Source organism: Camelina sativa, chromosome 15, assembly GCF_000633955.1.
Source record: "Camelina sativa cultivar DH55 chromosome 15, Cs, whole genome shotgun sequence".
Classification (NCBI taxonomy): Eukaryota; Viridiplantae; Streptophyta; class Magnoliopsida; order Brassicales; family Brassicaceae; genus Camelina; species Camelina sativa.
The window spans coordinates 6,942,819-6,955,864 of NC_025699.1; the positions used below are offsets into that span (position 1 = coordinate 6,942,819).

General features: G+C 35.9%; 3 protein-coding genes and 1 non-coding gene across 6 annotated transcripts; 3 read left to right on the forward strand and 1 right to left on the reverse strand.

The window, feature by feature from the left end:
• LOC104745766 (protein trichome birefringence-like 41) lies at positions 1,041–3,339 on the forward strand. Its single transcript, XM_010467100.2, has 5 exons — positions 1,041–1,389; positions 2,118–2,289; positions 2,382–2,557; positions 2,661–2,819; positions 2,898–3,339. The coding sequence occupies exons 1-5, from the start codon at positions 1,046–1,048 to the stop codon at positions 3,196–3,198; spliced, it is 1,152 nt and encodes a 383-aa protein (XP_010465402.2). The 5' UTR covers positions 1,041–1,045; the 3' UTR covers positions 3,199–3,339.
• On the forward strand, positions 3,670–3,741 carry TRNAC-GCA. Its single transcript has one exon. It is a non-coding gene; the product is annotated as a tRNA-Cys (tRNA).
• On the reverse strand, positions 3,817–7,285 carry LOC104745767. Of its 2 annotated transcripts, none has more exons than XM_010467102.2 (7): positions 7,021–7,285; positions 6,810–6,881; positions 6,560–6,727; positions 6,227–6,397; positions 5,925–6,137; positions 4,750–4,838; positions 3,817–4,653 (listed from the first exon to the last, which is right to left on the reverse strand). In XM_010467102.2, exons 1-7 carry the CDS (start codon positions 7,130–7,132, stop codon positions 4,009–4,011), a joined length of 1,470 nt encoding a protein of 489 aa, XP_010465404.1. In that variant the 5' UTR covers positions 7,133–7,285; the 3' UTR covers positions 3,817–4,008. The 2 variants fall into 2 exon arrangements, with proteins under 2 accessions (XP_010465404.1, XP_010465403.1); XM_010467101.2 differs by having other exon boundaries at positions 3,817–4,656; positions 7,021–7,278.
• On the forward strand, positions 8,707–12,396 carry LOC104745769 (IRK-interacting protein-like). Of its 2 annotated transcripts, XM_010467104.1 has the most exons (3): positions 8,707–8,900; positions 9,244–9,369; positions 10,659–12,396. In XM_010467104.1, the coding sequence occupies exon 3, from the start codon at positions 10,659–10,661 to the stop codon at positions 12,075–12,077; it is 1,419 nt and encodes a 472-aa protein (XP_010465406.1). In that variant the 5' UTR covers positions 8,707–8,900; positions 9,244–9,369; the 3' UTR covers positions 12,078–12,396. The 2 variants fall into 2 exon arrangements, with proteins under 2 accessions (XP_010465406.1, XP_010465405.1); XM_010467103.2 differs by lacking the exons at positions 8,707–8,900; positions 9,244–9,369 and adding an exon at positions 10,249–10,529.

Here is a 13,046-nt window from a genome sequence, read left to right on the forward strand (position 1 = left end):
TAAAAGAAAAATCATTTTCAAATTTCTTAAAATAAATTATTGTTAAGATATGAATTGCACCGATAATGGCATTATTGTATTTATAGATCCCCTTAATATGATTGTCTTAGTCAACCATCTTGTTATTAATTATATACAGTACATTTTATGATTCATTTAATAAGAATTACATTATTTGGCTTAAGCTAACCAGAACAATTATTTTGGATTTTAATAAGAGCGACCGAATAAACTGTTGGTCTGTTAACATCTGTTTCTCTATGGACAAATGATTTGGCTTGTACTAGTTTAATACTATAGAATCCATCTATATTGTCGTTAGGAAAATTTTCTATACAAAAACTACAATTAAACTAAAAAACATGAATGATTAAAATACCAATTTATAGGTCCGCAAGTTTTTTCACGGGGAAGCACCGGCAAATGAAAAGTCCTTTTAAATAGACGAAACAAAAAGAAAACTCTTCACAGAATCTTTATGGTCCGAACAAATCGATTTATTTCAGGGAAACAAATTTGTTTAAGCATGATCTAGGAGAAGTAAATGATAGGAATAAATTTATCAAGCCTGTAACGGATATTTCGCAATTTAGAAGATGAGAACAAAAGAATCTCAAAGGAGATATATGGTAGAAATAATAAATTAAGATCTCTATCATTTAATATCTTGACCAGTTAATTTTACATTACTTGGATTTCAAAATCAAAATCTCGAAATGGAAATCCGTAGTTAGTCAATTACGTACGTGTCAATTGAATACTTAAATGCACACAAAGAAATATTGAGATTGAGATGAAAAAGAAAAAAAAAAGAATTATTGAGATTTTGTCTTAAAAATTTCTTATCAAAAACTATATATATGGTATTATAAGTTCACATATTTGACTTACAAAAAAAAAAAAGAAGAAATATTGAGATTTTGTCTTAAAAAAATTCTTATCAAAAACTATATATATGGCATTATAAATTCACATATTTGACTTACAAAAAAAAAAAAGGGAAAATATTCTTTTTAATGTGACAAATATATACATAAATATATAGATGCGTGGGTGTATAAAAACCAGAAGCGTATTTGAATCTCTCTGTCTCCCCTCTCCTCTCCTCTCCTCTCCTCTACTCTGTGTTAAAATGGGTTCAAAGGATAACGCCAGTTCTAATAGCTCTGCATTAGTTTTATCGCTGCTTCTTCTTCTTCTTCTTCTTCTACACGAAGCAGAGGGATGCGATATGTTCACAGGGCGATGGGTGAAGGACGCTTCTTACCCTCTCTACGACGTGTCCACGTGTCCGTTCATAAGACGCGAGTTCGCTTGCAAAAGAAATGGACGGCCAGATCTCGATTACTCTACCTTCAGATGGCAGCCTCAGTCCTGCAAATTAGCAAGGTAACATACATATCAGGCGTCAACTTATTAATTAGTACTATAAATCTTCTTTTTTTATCTTTTAGATTTATTATTAATTTTGGGTTTCTAGATATTGAATCAAGGTATCGTTATAGATTTATATAAACCAATTAGGGATATCAATCGACGCATAGCCAGTTATTCTTACTTTTGATTCTATATTAAAAAAAAAACTATTCGTAGGTGTTATTATTTGATGAAATATGACATTACATTAGCGTTAATTATTGGTGCACATTTTTGTTGATTTGGTTCACATATATTATTATTATATAGCTTTCAAGAAAATAGAAAATATTTGCATATATTACAGTATGTGTTTATAAAACTTTTTGTAAATTAAAGGCACTTTTGAGTGAAGCAACCAATGAAAAAAAGAGAATGCTATTTATATAGTAGTTTTGCCATAATTGAATGGGGCGTTTTGGAATCTCTAAATTAAAAAAACTGCACGAAGATGAAAACGAACTCTCTTTTGTCACAATATGCCAACTGGTGATTCCGACGTGTGTTCCACGCGCCTCCGGTGATACTATGACACCCACCAAACTCTCTCTTCATATGCAGACATAAATTCCCCCACACTTGTGGGGACACTAACTCAAAACTCTTTACGGTTCTGTCCTGGTGCTTGTTTCGTTAATTACCATTGATGCCACCGACATAACGACGACGTTTTAATTTTAAAGTTTTGTGCGTGTTTTTAGGTTCAACGGAGTGGAGTTTTTGGAGAGAAACAAAGGGAAGAAGATAATGTTTGTTGGTGATTCTCTTAGTCTAAATCAGTGGCAATCTTTGACATGTATGCTTCACTCTTCCGTTCCCAATTCTTCGTATACTTTAACCACACAAGGCAGTATCTCAACCTTCACATTCAAGGTACTAACCAGTAACCAATTTCTACACTTGTTTTGGTTTTTTTTTTAAGTATAATGTCACACTAACCCCGTGGAGTAATGGTGAAATTGCAGGAGTATGGATTGGAATTGAAGCTTGACAGGAATGTGTATTTGGTAGATATAGTGAGGGAGAAGATTGGGAGAGTGTTGAAGCTTGATTCGATCAATGATGGAAAAAATTGGTTAGGAATGGATACATTGATTTTTAATACTTGGCATTGGTGGGGCCGTAGAGGTCCTTCACAACCGTATGTTCAATTAACTCTTGATTCATAATATGCCTATTTTTTTAACTTAATTACATGCAATGTTATAAGTTTGGATTTGTTTTGTTTTGTTTTGTTTTGGCAGATGGGACTGGATACAACTAGGGACAAACGTTACAAAAGACATGAACCGTGTGGTCGCATTCGAAATTGCGCTTGGGACTTGGGGAAAATGGGTTGATACCGTCGTAGATACTAAGAAAACTAAAGTCTTTTTCCAAGGCATTTCACCTTCTCATTACAAGTAAGTGTTTATGCATTTGATTAAAGACAAACTATCTGAAACTTTTTTAAAATCTAAAACGGCTTTTGGTTATAACAGAGGAGTTCTGTGGGGTGAACCAGCTGCAAAGAGTTGCTTAGGACAGAAGGAACCACTTATGGGGACAAATTATCCAGGAGGATTGCCAGCAGAAGTGGGAGTTTTGAAGAGAGCACTTGGGAAAATATCCAAACCGGTGACATTGCTTGACATTACAATGCTTTCGTTGCTTCGCAAAGATGGTCATCCTTCGCTTTACGGTCTAGGCGGGCAATCCTCCGGTGGTGACTGCAGCCACTGGTGTCTCGCAGGGGTACCTGATACTTGGAATGAGATTCTTTACAATTATATGATTGTGTAAAACAAAATCTAAACACAAAAGAAAAACAAAATTTAAACACAGAAGAAACCACAATTATAGCATTTGTTATTGTGTTTGATTCAATTTAAATCTAAATATAAAGGTATCTTCTGATTTTTGTAATCATACATCAAGCAAAAGAAATAATCTACCCTAAAGCGTGTAGTGTTAAATAAACACAATGTAAACTTTCTATTGCTAATTCATTTTAGTAAGGTCGTTTTTCAATTGAAGCTTACGATGTGACCAAAGTACATATCCATTTTATTAAAATTTCAATGGAAGTGATGAGAGAAGTCAAGTTTTTATTTTTATCAAATTCGATCTTAGATCACATATGTAGATCAGACTCTCTTTAACTCGATGCCAATCAAACATGGACTCTGTTTTATTATGAGCACCCATTTTTTTCCGGTGAAATTCTAAAAGCAATCACTACTCGTATAAACCAATCACGTCAAAGTAACAAAAGGGTCCTTAGCTCAGTGGTAGAGCAATTGACTGCAGATCAATAGGTCACCGGTTCGAATCCGGTAGGGCCCTTAATATTTTTTCCTCATTTTAGCTAGAATCATTGTTTTATAGTTTAGTCCTCTTCTTCTTTAAAAACAAAATCAGTAATACATAAATCAACGATCCTTCATTACAAGGCAAGACAACACTTTTAACCTCTTTTCTTTCATCTGTGTAACAAGATTTTTCTTAACAACTATCAAAAAGAAAACATAACGAATCTCCCCAAAGCAAGGATCGAAGACAGGACACACCTTGCTCAGAAAAGGGTTCTGATGGAGTATATGAGTTGACTTTCTAGAATCGAAATGGAGTTTCGGGACCATACTTGCCGCTCCTCATGTTGAAATGATCAAACTTTGAACTATTACTGTATTCTACAGGCTTCACCGTATCTGATGGTGTTGGCTTTGGTTCTGTCTCTGTTGTTTTATCTCTATGGCAGCGCCTCGATCGCTCTTTATGGACCTTCGGTTGGGGAACCTCTCCCGAGGCATAGAACTGAGCATAGTCCTGCCGTTTTGATGATGACGACCTGTGGTGCTTGGATGATGACAAAGTAGGGTCCTTCATTACACTACTTGATCTTACCTTCGGGGTCTTATGTTCCGGGTGACTCTCATCAGCTTTAGGCAAGTGTGCATGTCGGGATTCAGAGACTGGTGCTGGTGCAGTATGCATTTGGACTCGAGGTGGTTCTTGTTCGTCTTCAGGCATTTTGAGTCTATCTAATGGCCTTAAATTGGGGCTTGTTTTGAATCGGGTTGGCACTAGGTGGCTGGTTATAAACTCTAGAGCGAGTTTGCAGAGATCAATAATGAGTTGCCCAAATGATGGCCAACCAGGTTCTTCCTTGGTTGCTGTTGTCTCAAGGACAGGTCGGGAAAATTTCTCTTTGCCTTGACCTTGATGCTCCTCTTCAAAGCTGGTTTCTGTCTCTAGCTGCTGTAATATTATATAATACATAAACCTTTGTTGGTTGTAGCATATGGTTAATGAAAAGTGAAAATGCCCTAAAGAGAAGAAATAGAGACTTACCGTCTTTGAGAAGAAAGAATTTCCAAAACCCTGCTGGAGCAAACAAGTAGCATAACCAATGAGAACGGCACCAATAACCAAGAGGATATCTGCAAAAGAGCACGCAATGACACTCTCAGATCCACCTCTAAAAAGAGTGTATCTACGTAGGTACAAATGGGAAGAGGTGTTTTCGACTTCTTACCAGTTGGAGAGATTGAGCTATCATCTTGATAGTGACAGTCCTCTTCGCTGAGAGAGATTTGGCGAAGAGCAGCGTTACCTCGGTCAATGACAAACAACGAGCAGGTAGGCCGAACATATACAACATCAAAATCATTAGAGAACTTTGCATCCTCACTTGGTCCATCTCTATATCCAGCTATATTTGATTTCCCCCCAGCAATTGTAGTAACACCTGCAAAAATGTTCCAGACTCTTTAAGAACACAATAATCTTAAAGTGCTGATATATGCAAAACACTATAAAGAATACTTGTTGTATTACCTGAATCTCCAATCTTTCTGATGGCAAGATTCAAAGTATCAGCGACATAAACGTTCCCTTTGTCATCCATTGTTACTCCCCTCGGATGATTAAAACGAGCCTCGCTTGGTTTACCATCTGCATGTCCGGTCTTTCCTTGAAACGATCCAGCCACCAATCTTCCCCTGCTGTCTGCCCACAAGCATATAAATTACAAACTAAGTCATAACATTCTCCAACACTAATATAAATAACTATTGAGTATCATCGACAGAACAAGCTCAAAATCATCTGAAAACCACATTAGTATAAATAACTATCAAGTATCATCGAGGCAAAGTAGGAAAATTATACACTGTGACAAGGGAGGAGTGATCTTCATGATGTTGCTATTAACTTCATCAACAGCATAAAGTTCTCCATCATCAGAAACTCGAATCTTGTAAGGAACAACACCGATTTCGTTTCCTTCCACAACAGTTTCGACCAAGTAACCATTCTCAAATTCAAGAACATTAGTATCTGCACAATTAAAAATAACCATTCTCAAATTCAGGAACATTGGTATGAACCAAGTAACAACCAATCTCAAATTGAGCANAACCAAGAGGATATCTGCAAAAGAGCACGCAATGACACTCTCAGATCCACCTCTAAAAAGAGTGTATCTACGTAGGTACAAATGGGAAGAGGTGTTTTCGACTTCTTACCAGTTGGAGAGATTGAGCTATCATCTTGATAGTGACAGTCCTCTTCGCTGAGAGAGATTTGGCGAAGAGCAGCGTTACCTCGGTCAATGACAAACAACGAGCAGGTAGGCCGAACATATACAACATCAAAATCATTAGAGAACTTTGCATCCTCACTTGGTCCATCTCTATATCCAGCTATATTTGATTTCCCCCCAGCAATTGTAGTAACACCTGCAAAAATGTTCCAGACTCTTTAAGAACACAATAATCTTAAAGTGCTGATATATGCAAAACACTATAAAGAATACTTGTTGTATTACCTGAATCTCCAATCTTTCTGATGGCAAGATTCAAAGTATCAGCGACATAAACGTTCCCTTTGTCATCCATTGTTACTCCCCTCGGATGATTAAAACGAGCCTCGCTTGGTTTACCATCTGCATGTCCGGTCTTTCCTTGAAACGATCCAGCCACCAATCTTCCCCTGCTGTCTGCCCACAAGCATATAAATTACAAACTAAGTCATAACATTCTCCAACACTAATATAAATAACTATTGAGTATCATCGACAGAACAAGCTCAAAATCATCTGAAAACCACATTAGTATAAATAACTATCAAGTATCATCGAGGCAAAGTAGGAAAATTATACACTGTGACAAGGGAGGAGTGATCTTCATGATGTTGCTATTAACTTCATCAACAGCATAAAGTTCTCCATCATCAGAAACTCGAATCTTGTAAGGAACAACACCGATTTCGTTTCCTTCCACAACAGTTTCGACCAAGTAACCATTCTCAAATTCAAGAACATTAGTATCTGCAAAATTAAAATAACCATTCTCAAATTCAAGAACATTAGTATCAACCAAGTAACAACCATTCTCCAATTGAGCAATCACCTGATTGGGATATTTTAGAGGATGATCCAGTAGTCCACTTCAGAACCCACGACATGTGCTTAATCAAAGAACCTGGTGATTCAATTTACAAAAATTGATATAAACCCCAGTAATTAAACTAAGAAAGTGAGTGTAGGAGATAGATCAAAAGCAACCAAAGCAATGATAATAATAATAAAAAGCAAGCAAAGTTTTAAGTATGGTAACTTACTAGCAGGAGCAGCTTGAGCTTGAAATGGAAAGCTGTGAAGAAGAGTAAAGACGATCCATAAAGTGAACACAGTCTTTAAGCTCTGAGCAAGTAGAATCTGAGATTCGCCCATCTCTTTGGATCCTGTAGTTAGTAGCTTCCTTCCAAGTACAACTTTGTGTTCGAATCGAACCCTAGAGAGGCGATTCACATATTCCAAGACAAACACAACAACAACTGATAGAATATAACCAAATTTGCAGATGACCACCGTTTTGTTTTGTTTTCTTTTCTTTTTTTAAGTAAAAAAATATTACAACGCCTGTGAAAAGTGGTCCTTTATCAAAATTAAAAAAAAAAATGTATGAAGTTGTAAATTTCTTAATTTTTTTCTTCTTTGAAGGTAATCTACTAAATTTGTTTTCTTATTGTTTTTGTTTCTTCTTATAAATATTTCCTTATTGGGTTACTCGTGTTTGAAATAAAGCAAATTTCTGATCTCGTTTCTGGATATGGGCTTTATAAAAAAGCCCAATAATGAGCCTATTAAGGTTTCTTACCGTTAGTGAGTGCTAAATGCTTTTGCCCCACTAGATGTCTTGAGGAAAAGACAAAATTATTAGGAAAGGAAAAAGAAAAGAAATAAAAAAAGCTGATCGTATCAGAAGCACTTCTACGATATGTCCAATCACATCATATATTTTTACTGTCTGTTTCAATCTATAAGGTAAAATAAATAATTGAAACTATAGTCTATACTCTATATGCATATCTCCTAAACAAATATGTATATATGTGAATAATCTCGTTAATGCGATGCATACGGAAGCCTACTTTACAACTTTGTTATACTAACCCAGAGTCGTTCATAGCTCTCAATTTATGGTTTGACATTGAAATCCAATTGTCTCTGCTTTTTTTCTTTCCGCAAAACACGGACAATTTTACTCAAATTTGTACTGACTGATTTAAAAGTTACATTCATATCATAATGCCATATTGTATTTGCACAACTCATAAACCCCGCTAATTACAAGACTAATTTTGTTTAATTATCGTATATATAAATGATTCAAATATTGGACTTCGCAATTTGCATCCTTAATTTGCTTTCATCGATAAGACAACTGTTACTTGTTCAGCCAATACTGCTATTTAGCTGTCTTTTATGCAACTTGGACAAATAATTTAAGAGTCTTATTGAAGTAGAAAAAATTAGAGAATGAAATGAACTTACTAATAAACAATTAAACATTAACGCCATTTCAATATGGAACTACTAGTCTACTAACAAATAAATAGTTCAATAAATAACGAAGAAAGCGTTTTCAGCAGAATGTGTGGGAAATGGTTACACAGATTCAATTGCCACGTGTCGTTCATCTATCTAACTCATACCGGACGGACCGGTCTTCGCGTACGAACGTAACAACCAAACAGCTTCCAAGTAGTTTCACTTGTCCCAACCCAAACCGTGTGATTTTTATTTTGCGGTTCTGTCTGATTGATTACGCTTTGTAGCATTTTTCATTTTTATTCCCTTAAATTCCGAAAACACCCTTACTTACTTTTCGACGTTTCTGTAGAGTAAAGTAGCAATGTCGGTGTAATTATCTCTTGACCACGAGGGTATTTTAGGTAAATGAAATTCCTTTGAACTTCCCTAGGCTCGCCCTCTCCTCTCGTCATTTACTACTTCTCTTCATCTCCTCTCCTACGACTCTTTCTAACTCTAAAGCTTTCTCTTTTCACTTTTTTTCCCTCTCTCCTCTTCTTTTCATTCTCGAGCTCCGGGTTTGTCTTGAAACCGTGAAGGAATCAGGAATCTGTATCTTCCTTTTTTGTTACCCATCTTATTGTCGTTCATCGACAATCTAGGAGGCTTTTTTTTCATCGATCAGGTTTGTTTAATCAACATTTAATTATAACTTCATCCTGTTACTATCATCCTTATTTTTTGTTTCTTCTGAATAATTTTCGTTTCCATTATTGTTGCGTAGTTGTTTATACTCTCATTTTCAATCAATGAATATATCAGTGTGACTTGTGAAGCCTCACAATCCTATCATTATTCATAGCAATAATGCCATGGCTAAGCATTCACATTAGTTTGCATATTATTCTGTTTTTTTTTGGTGTTTGTCTTTCTTATATTGGTTCTCTGTTTCTTAATCCTTTTTTTTTCAATCTTCATTTGGTTAGGTACTGATTTATGATTTTTTACATGATTGATTTGATCTGCAGGGTTTAAGCAGAGGTTGGTTTGTCATTTTGCCAGTTGGTTCCTTCAGATTCACTCTACAATGAAGTGAGAACAACAAAACAGAACATAGAAACATAGTAGAGAGATACCTTTGAACTTTTGGAAAGGTACATACATTCTTTAACATTTACAGTTCGTTTTTAATGATCTTCGAGTACCATTTTGGTTTTAACTTTTAACCTCTCTGGGGTTTACTGGTTGGATGTTTCCTTGACTCCATTTCCAGATTTCATTGATTACTCTTTAACATAATAACTCACTAATTCTCCTTGTTGTTGTGTGTTTTAGGGTCTAAACTCTAAACCAGTAAACCGTAGTGAAATAGAGAATATGACTGTTTTGTGAGTAGCTTGTGACTGTACTTAAATGTTAGGTAGCTATATTAGGCTTTGATGCTGTCTTACTTTTTTTCAAATGAGTGGAATCAAATGACCATTCGACAGAATCATATACATATAATATAAACATGTGTGTTTGTGTGTGGGGGTACTTTTTATTTCTTGGATTCTAGTTTAACTGATTTGGTTTGTAGCAATTATGAATCCTGAATACTCTAATCCTCTTCTCAGTATCCCATAATTGACAACTTATGAATAACTTTGAGTATCTCTATGTATTTTTTCTAAACTCATTAGTTCTTTTTGTATTCACTTTTGCACTTTTTTCTTGACTGTTCCTTTTCAGAGAAAAGTGAAAAAAAGAAATAAGAACGAGGGGTGTTGAATTATTTGCATGTGTCATGTGTGTGTTCTGCAGATGTGAGATAACCCATTTGGGTGTTATTATATTATATGTATTTTTTCTCACTTTTGTTTGATTCTATAGTAGCAGCACAATTTGACTGAATAGCCCCACACATATATAGCAAAAGATTTCAGAACATTAATAAAAAAAAAAGTAGATCGGTTCTTGAAAAGAAAAATGGTACTACACACGCAAGTTGTTTATTCTTCTTCCTTGGACATTTCTTAATTCTGTATTCCTTACAAATAAAAAACATTTTCATTTGTATATGAACCACATTGTCCCCACAACTCTGGATGAATCTTTAAGCTGTATCCACTTGATAATCTAGCCATGTATACCTCTCTCTTACTCTGTATACTATATTTATTGCATACCTCTCTCTCTCCTTTGTGACCTAAAAGTGTAGTGTGAAACATTAGTGAAAACAATCTCTTCAAAGCTTCTTCTCTGCTCTTCCATCTTTTCTTTTTTTGTTGTTGTTAACTAAAGAAGTCTATAAAGTGAAGCTCCATCATCAATGGTCCTAGATCTGATTTTGCTTTTCCTTTTCTCTTTTTGTTCGATATAGACATTGTTACAAGTCTCATTCAACCCCTTCTTCACTTTTATTTATCACCTTACTAAAAAAGCATTTGTGATGAATCTGCAGATGGAGTCAGTGAAACCAATGGATGTTGCTTCAGGAAAAGGAAAACTCAGACGCACATTTGCCAAGGTTATCAACATTAAGAAGCTAACCGGTGTTGTTCCAGAAGACAACAAGGTTGAGAGAGTGAAGAAGAGCCAAGAGAATGTTACGTTTGATAAAGATTTAGTGAAGAATGCCGCAAATCTCTCTGAGTCCTTTGACAAACTGGAGGAAGAGTACGAGAAAAGACTTGCTTTGGAAGCTCTTCTCGCAAAGCTGTTTGCTACGATCTCTTCCATAAAATCTGGTTATGCGCAGTTGCAGTATGCTCAGTCTCCATATGATCCAAATGGGATTCAGAAATCAGACAACTTGGTAGTAGCAGAGTTGAAGACATTGTCAGAGCTGAAACAGAGTTTCTTGAAGAACCAGCTTGATCCAAATCCTGATAGAACACTTGTTCTTGCGGAGATTCAAGAACTGAGAAGCCTGTTAAAGACTTATGAGATCATGGGGAAGAAGCTTGAGTGTCAGATAAAGCTTAAAGACTCTGAGATCATATTTCTCAAAGAAAAGTTTGAAGAATTAATGAGTCAGAACAAGTTGATGGGGAAGAGACTAAACCAAAGCGGCCAACTTTGCAATCCACTGGATCATAATCTTCATATATCGGCGCTAAATCCAACCCATTTCGTTACTTATCTACACCACACCGTCAAATCGATCCGAGGATTCGTCAAGTTAATGGTTGAGCAGATGAAACTCGCAGCTTGGGAGATCGATATGGCAGCTGATGCGATACAGCCTGAAGTATTCTATTACAAGCAAGACCACAAGTGTTTCGCTTTCGAGCATTACGTTTGCAAGGTAATGTTTGAAGCGTTTCATCTACCATTCTTCTCAAACGAATCATCATCGAAGAAGAAGAAGAAGAGCAGAGAAGACAAAGCAATGTTCTTCGAGAGATTCACAGAGCTTAGATCGATGAAACCGAAAGAGTACTTAGCATCACGACCTAAATCAAGATTTGCTAGGTTTTGCAGAGGAAAGTATTTACAGCTCATACATCCCAAAATGGAGGAAGCGTTCTTCGGACATTTGCATCTAAGAAACCAAGTCACTGCAGGTGAGTTCCCGGAGACGAGCTTGTGCACTACGTTTCTCGAAATGGCGAAAAGGGTTTGGCTTTTACATTGCCTTGCTTTCTCCTTCGACCCTGAAGCTTCAATCTTTCAAGTACCTAAAGGTTGTAGATTCTCGGAAGTGTACATGAAGAGCGTGGCGGAAGAAGCGTTTTTCTCGCCGGAGGATGACGTAAACTCGTCGGAGACCGAGCCGGGAGTTGCGTTTACGGTGGTTCCCGGGTTTAGAATTGGGAAAACGTCGATACAATGTGAGGTGTATCTCTCACGTTCATGTCAACGCCGTCCGATGAGATAAAAAGTCCCGGCGATGATGTCACAGGGGTATTAGAGTAATTTAGTTGGTGGGGGGACTTTTTTTTGGGGGTAGGAAAAAATAATAAATGAGGGAGAGACAAAAATTACTGACCGTTGGATTAAGGGAAGAGGCAAAGTATTATGTGCTTTGTTGAGTTGAGATTTATGTGGTTTTATGTTTTTTGCTTTGTCAATATTAGAGAGAGCAGAAGAAGAGACAGAAGCATCTCTTAGCTGTTTTCCATGGAATTATTACATGTCGTCACTCATATGTAAATAATTTTCGTCATAATTTATAAAATATTAATTATTGCTATGTTTGTAGTATTGCATAATGTTGTGTTTTGATATCAATTAGTGAATAAAAAAAGGAATGTATATATGATTAAAGTAAAGTCTAATTTGTATGAGTGGAAATGGAATGGTGAGATATCATCTTATTAAAAAGTGATTTGAATCATGGGGATGTCAAAACAAAAGAAAAAAAAAAGTGATTTTGAATCATGGACTTGGGTTTTTTACTTTTTTTTTCTTCTTTTCTTGATATTTGACTTTTTCAGACCAATCTTTCTGTTTATTTTATTTAATTTTGACGACCGACCAAATATCAGATAATTAAACTGATGGGTCCATTATATATGGATAGATCTTTTGGGCCCAAAAACAGTCATATGAACATATCCAAGGATCGGTGGGACTTGACTCGGTTTTGTCTTTGATTCTCGAACCAACCCGGTTAGATTTATACTGCTTTACCACCAATTGATCTACTCAAAGTTCAACTTGTCAGATACCATTAGATTTAGAAGACTGTTTAATGATTATTGAAAACACTGCTTCCGTATAATATCTATGGGAATTGGTGGGTTCAGCCGTTCAGGTATAATTTACAAAAATTTGAGACCAAACCAGTTAGCTTTACGCATTTACACCTGCATTCTTATTACGAAGCGGCGAATGTTGTCAACTG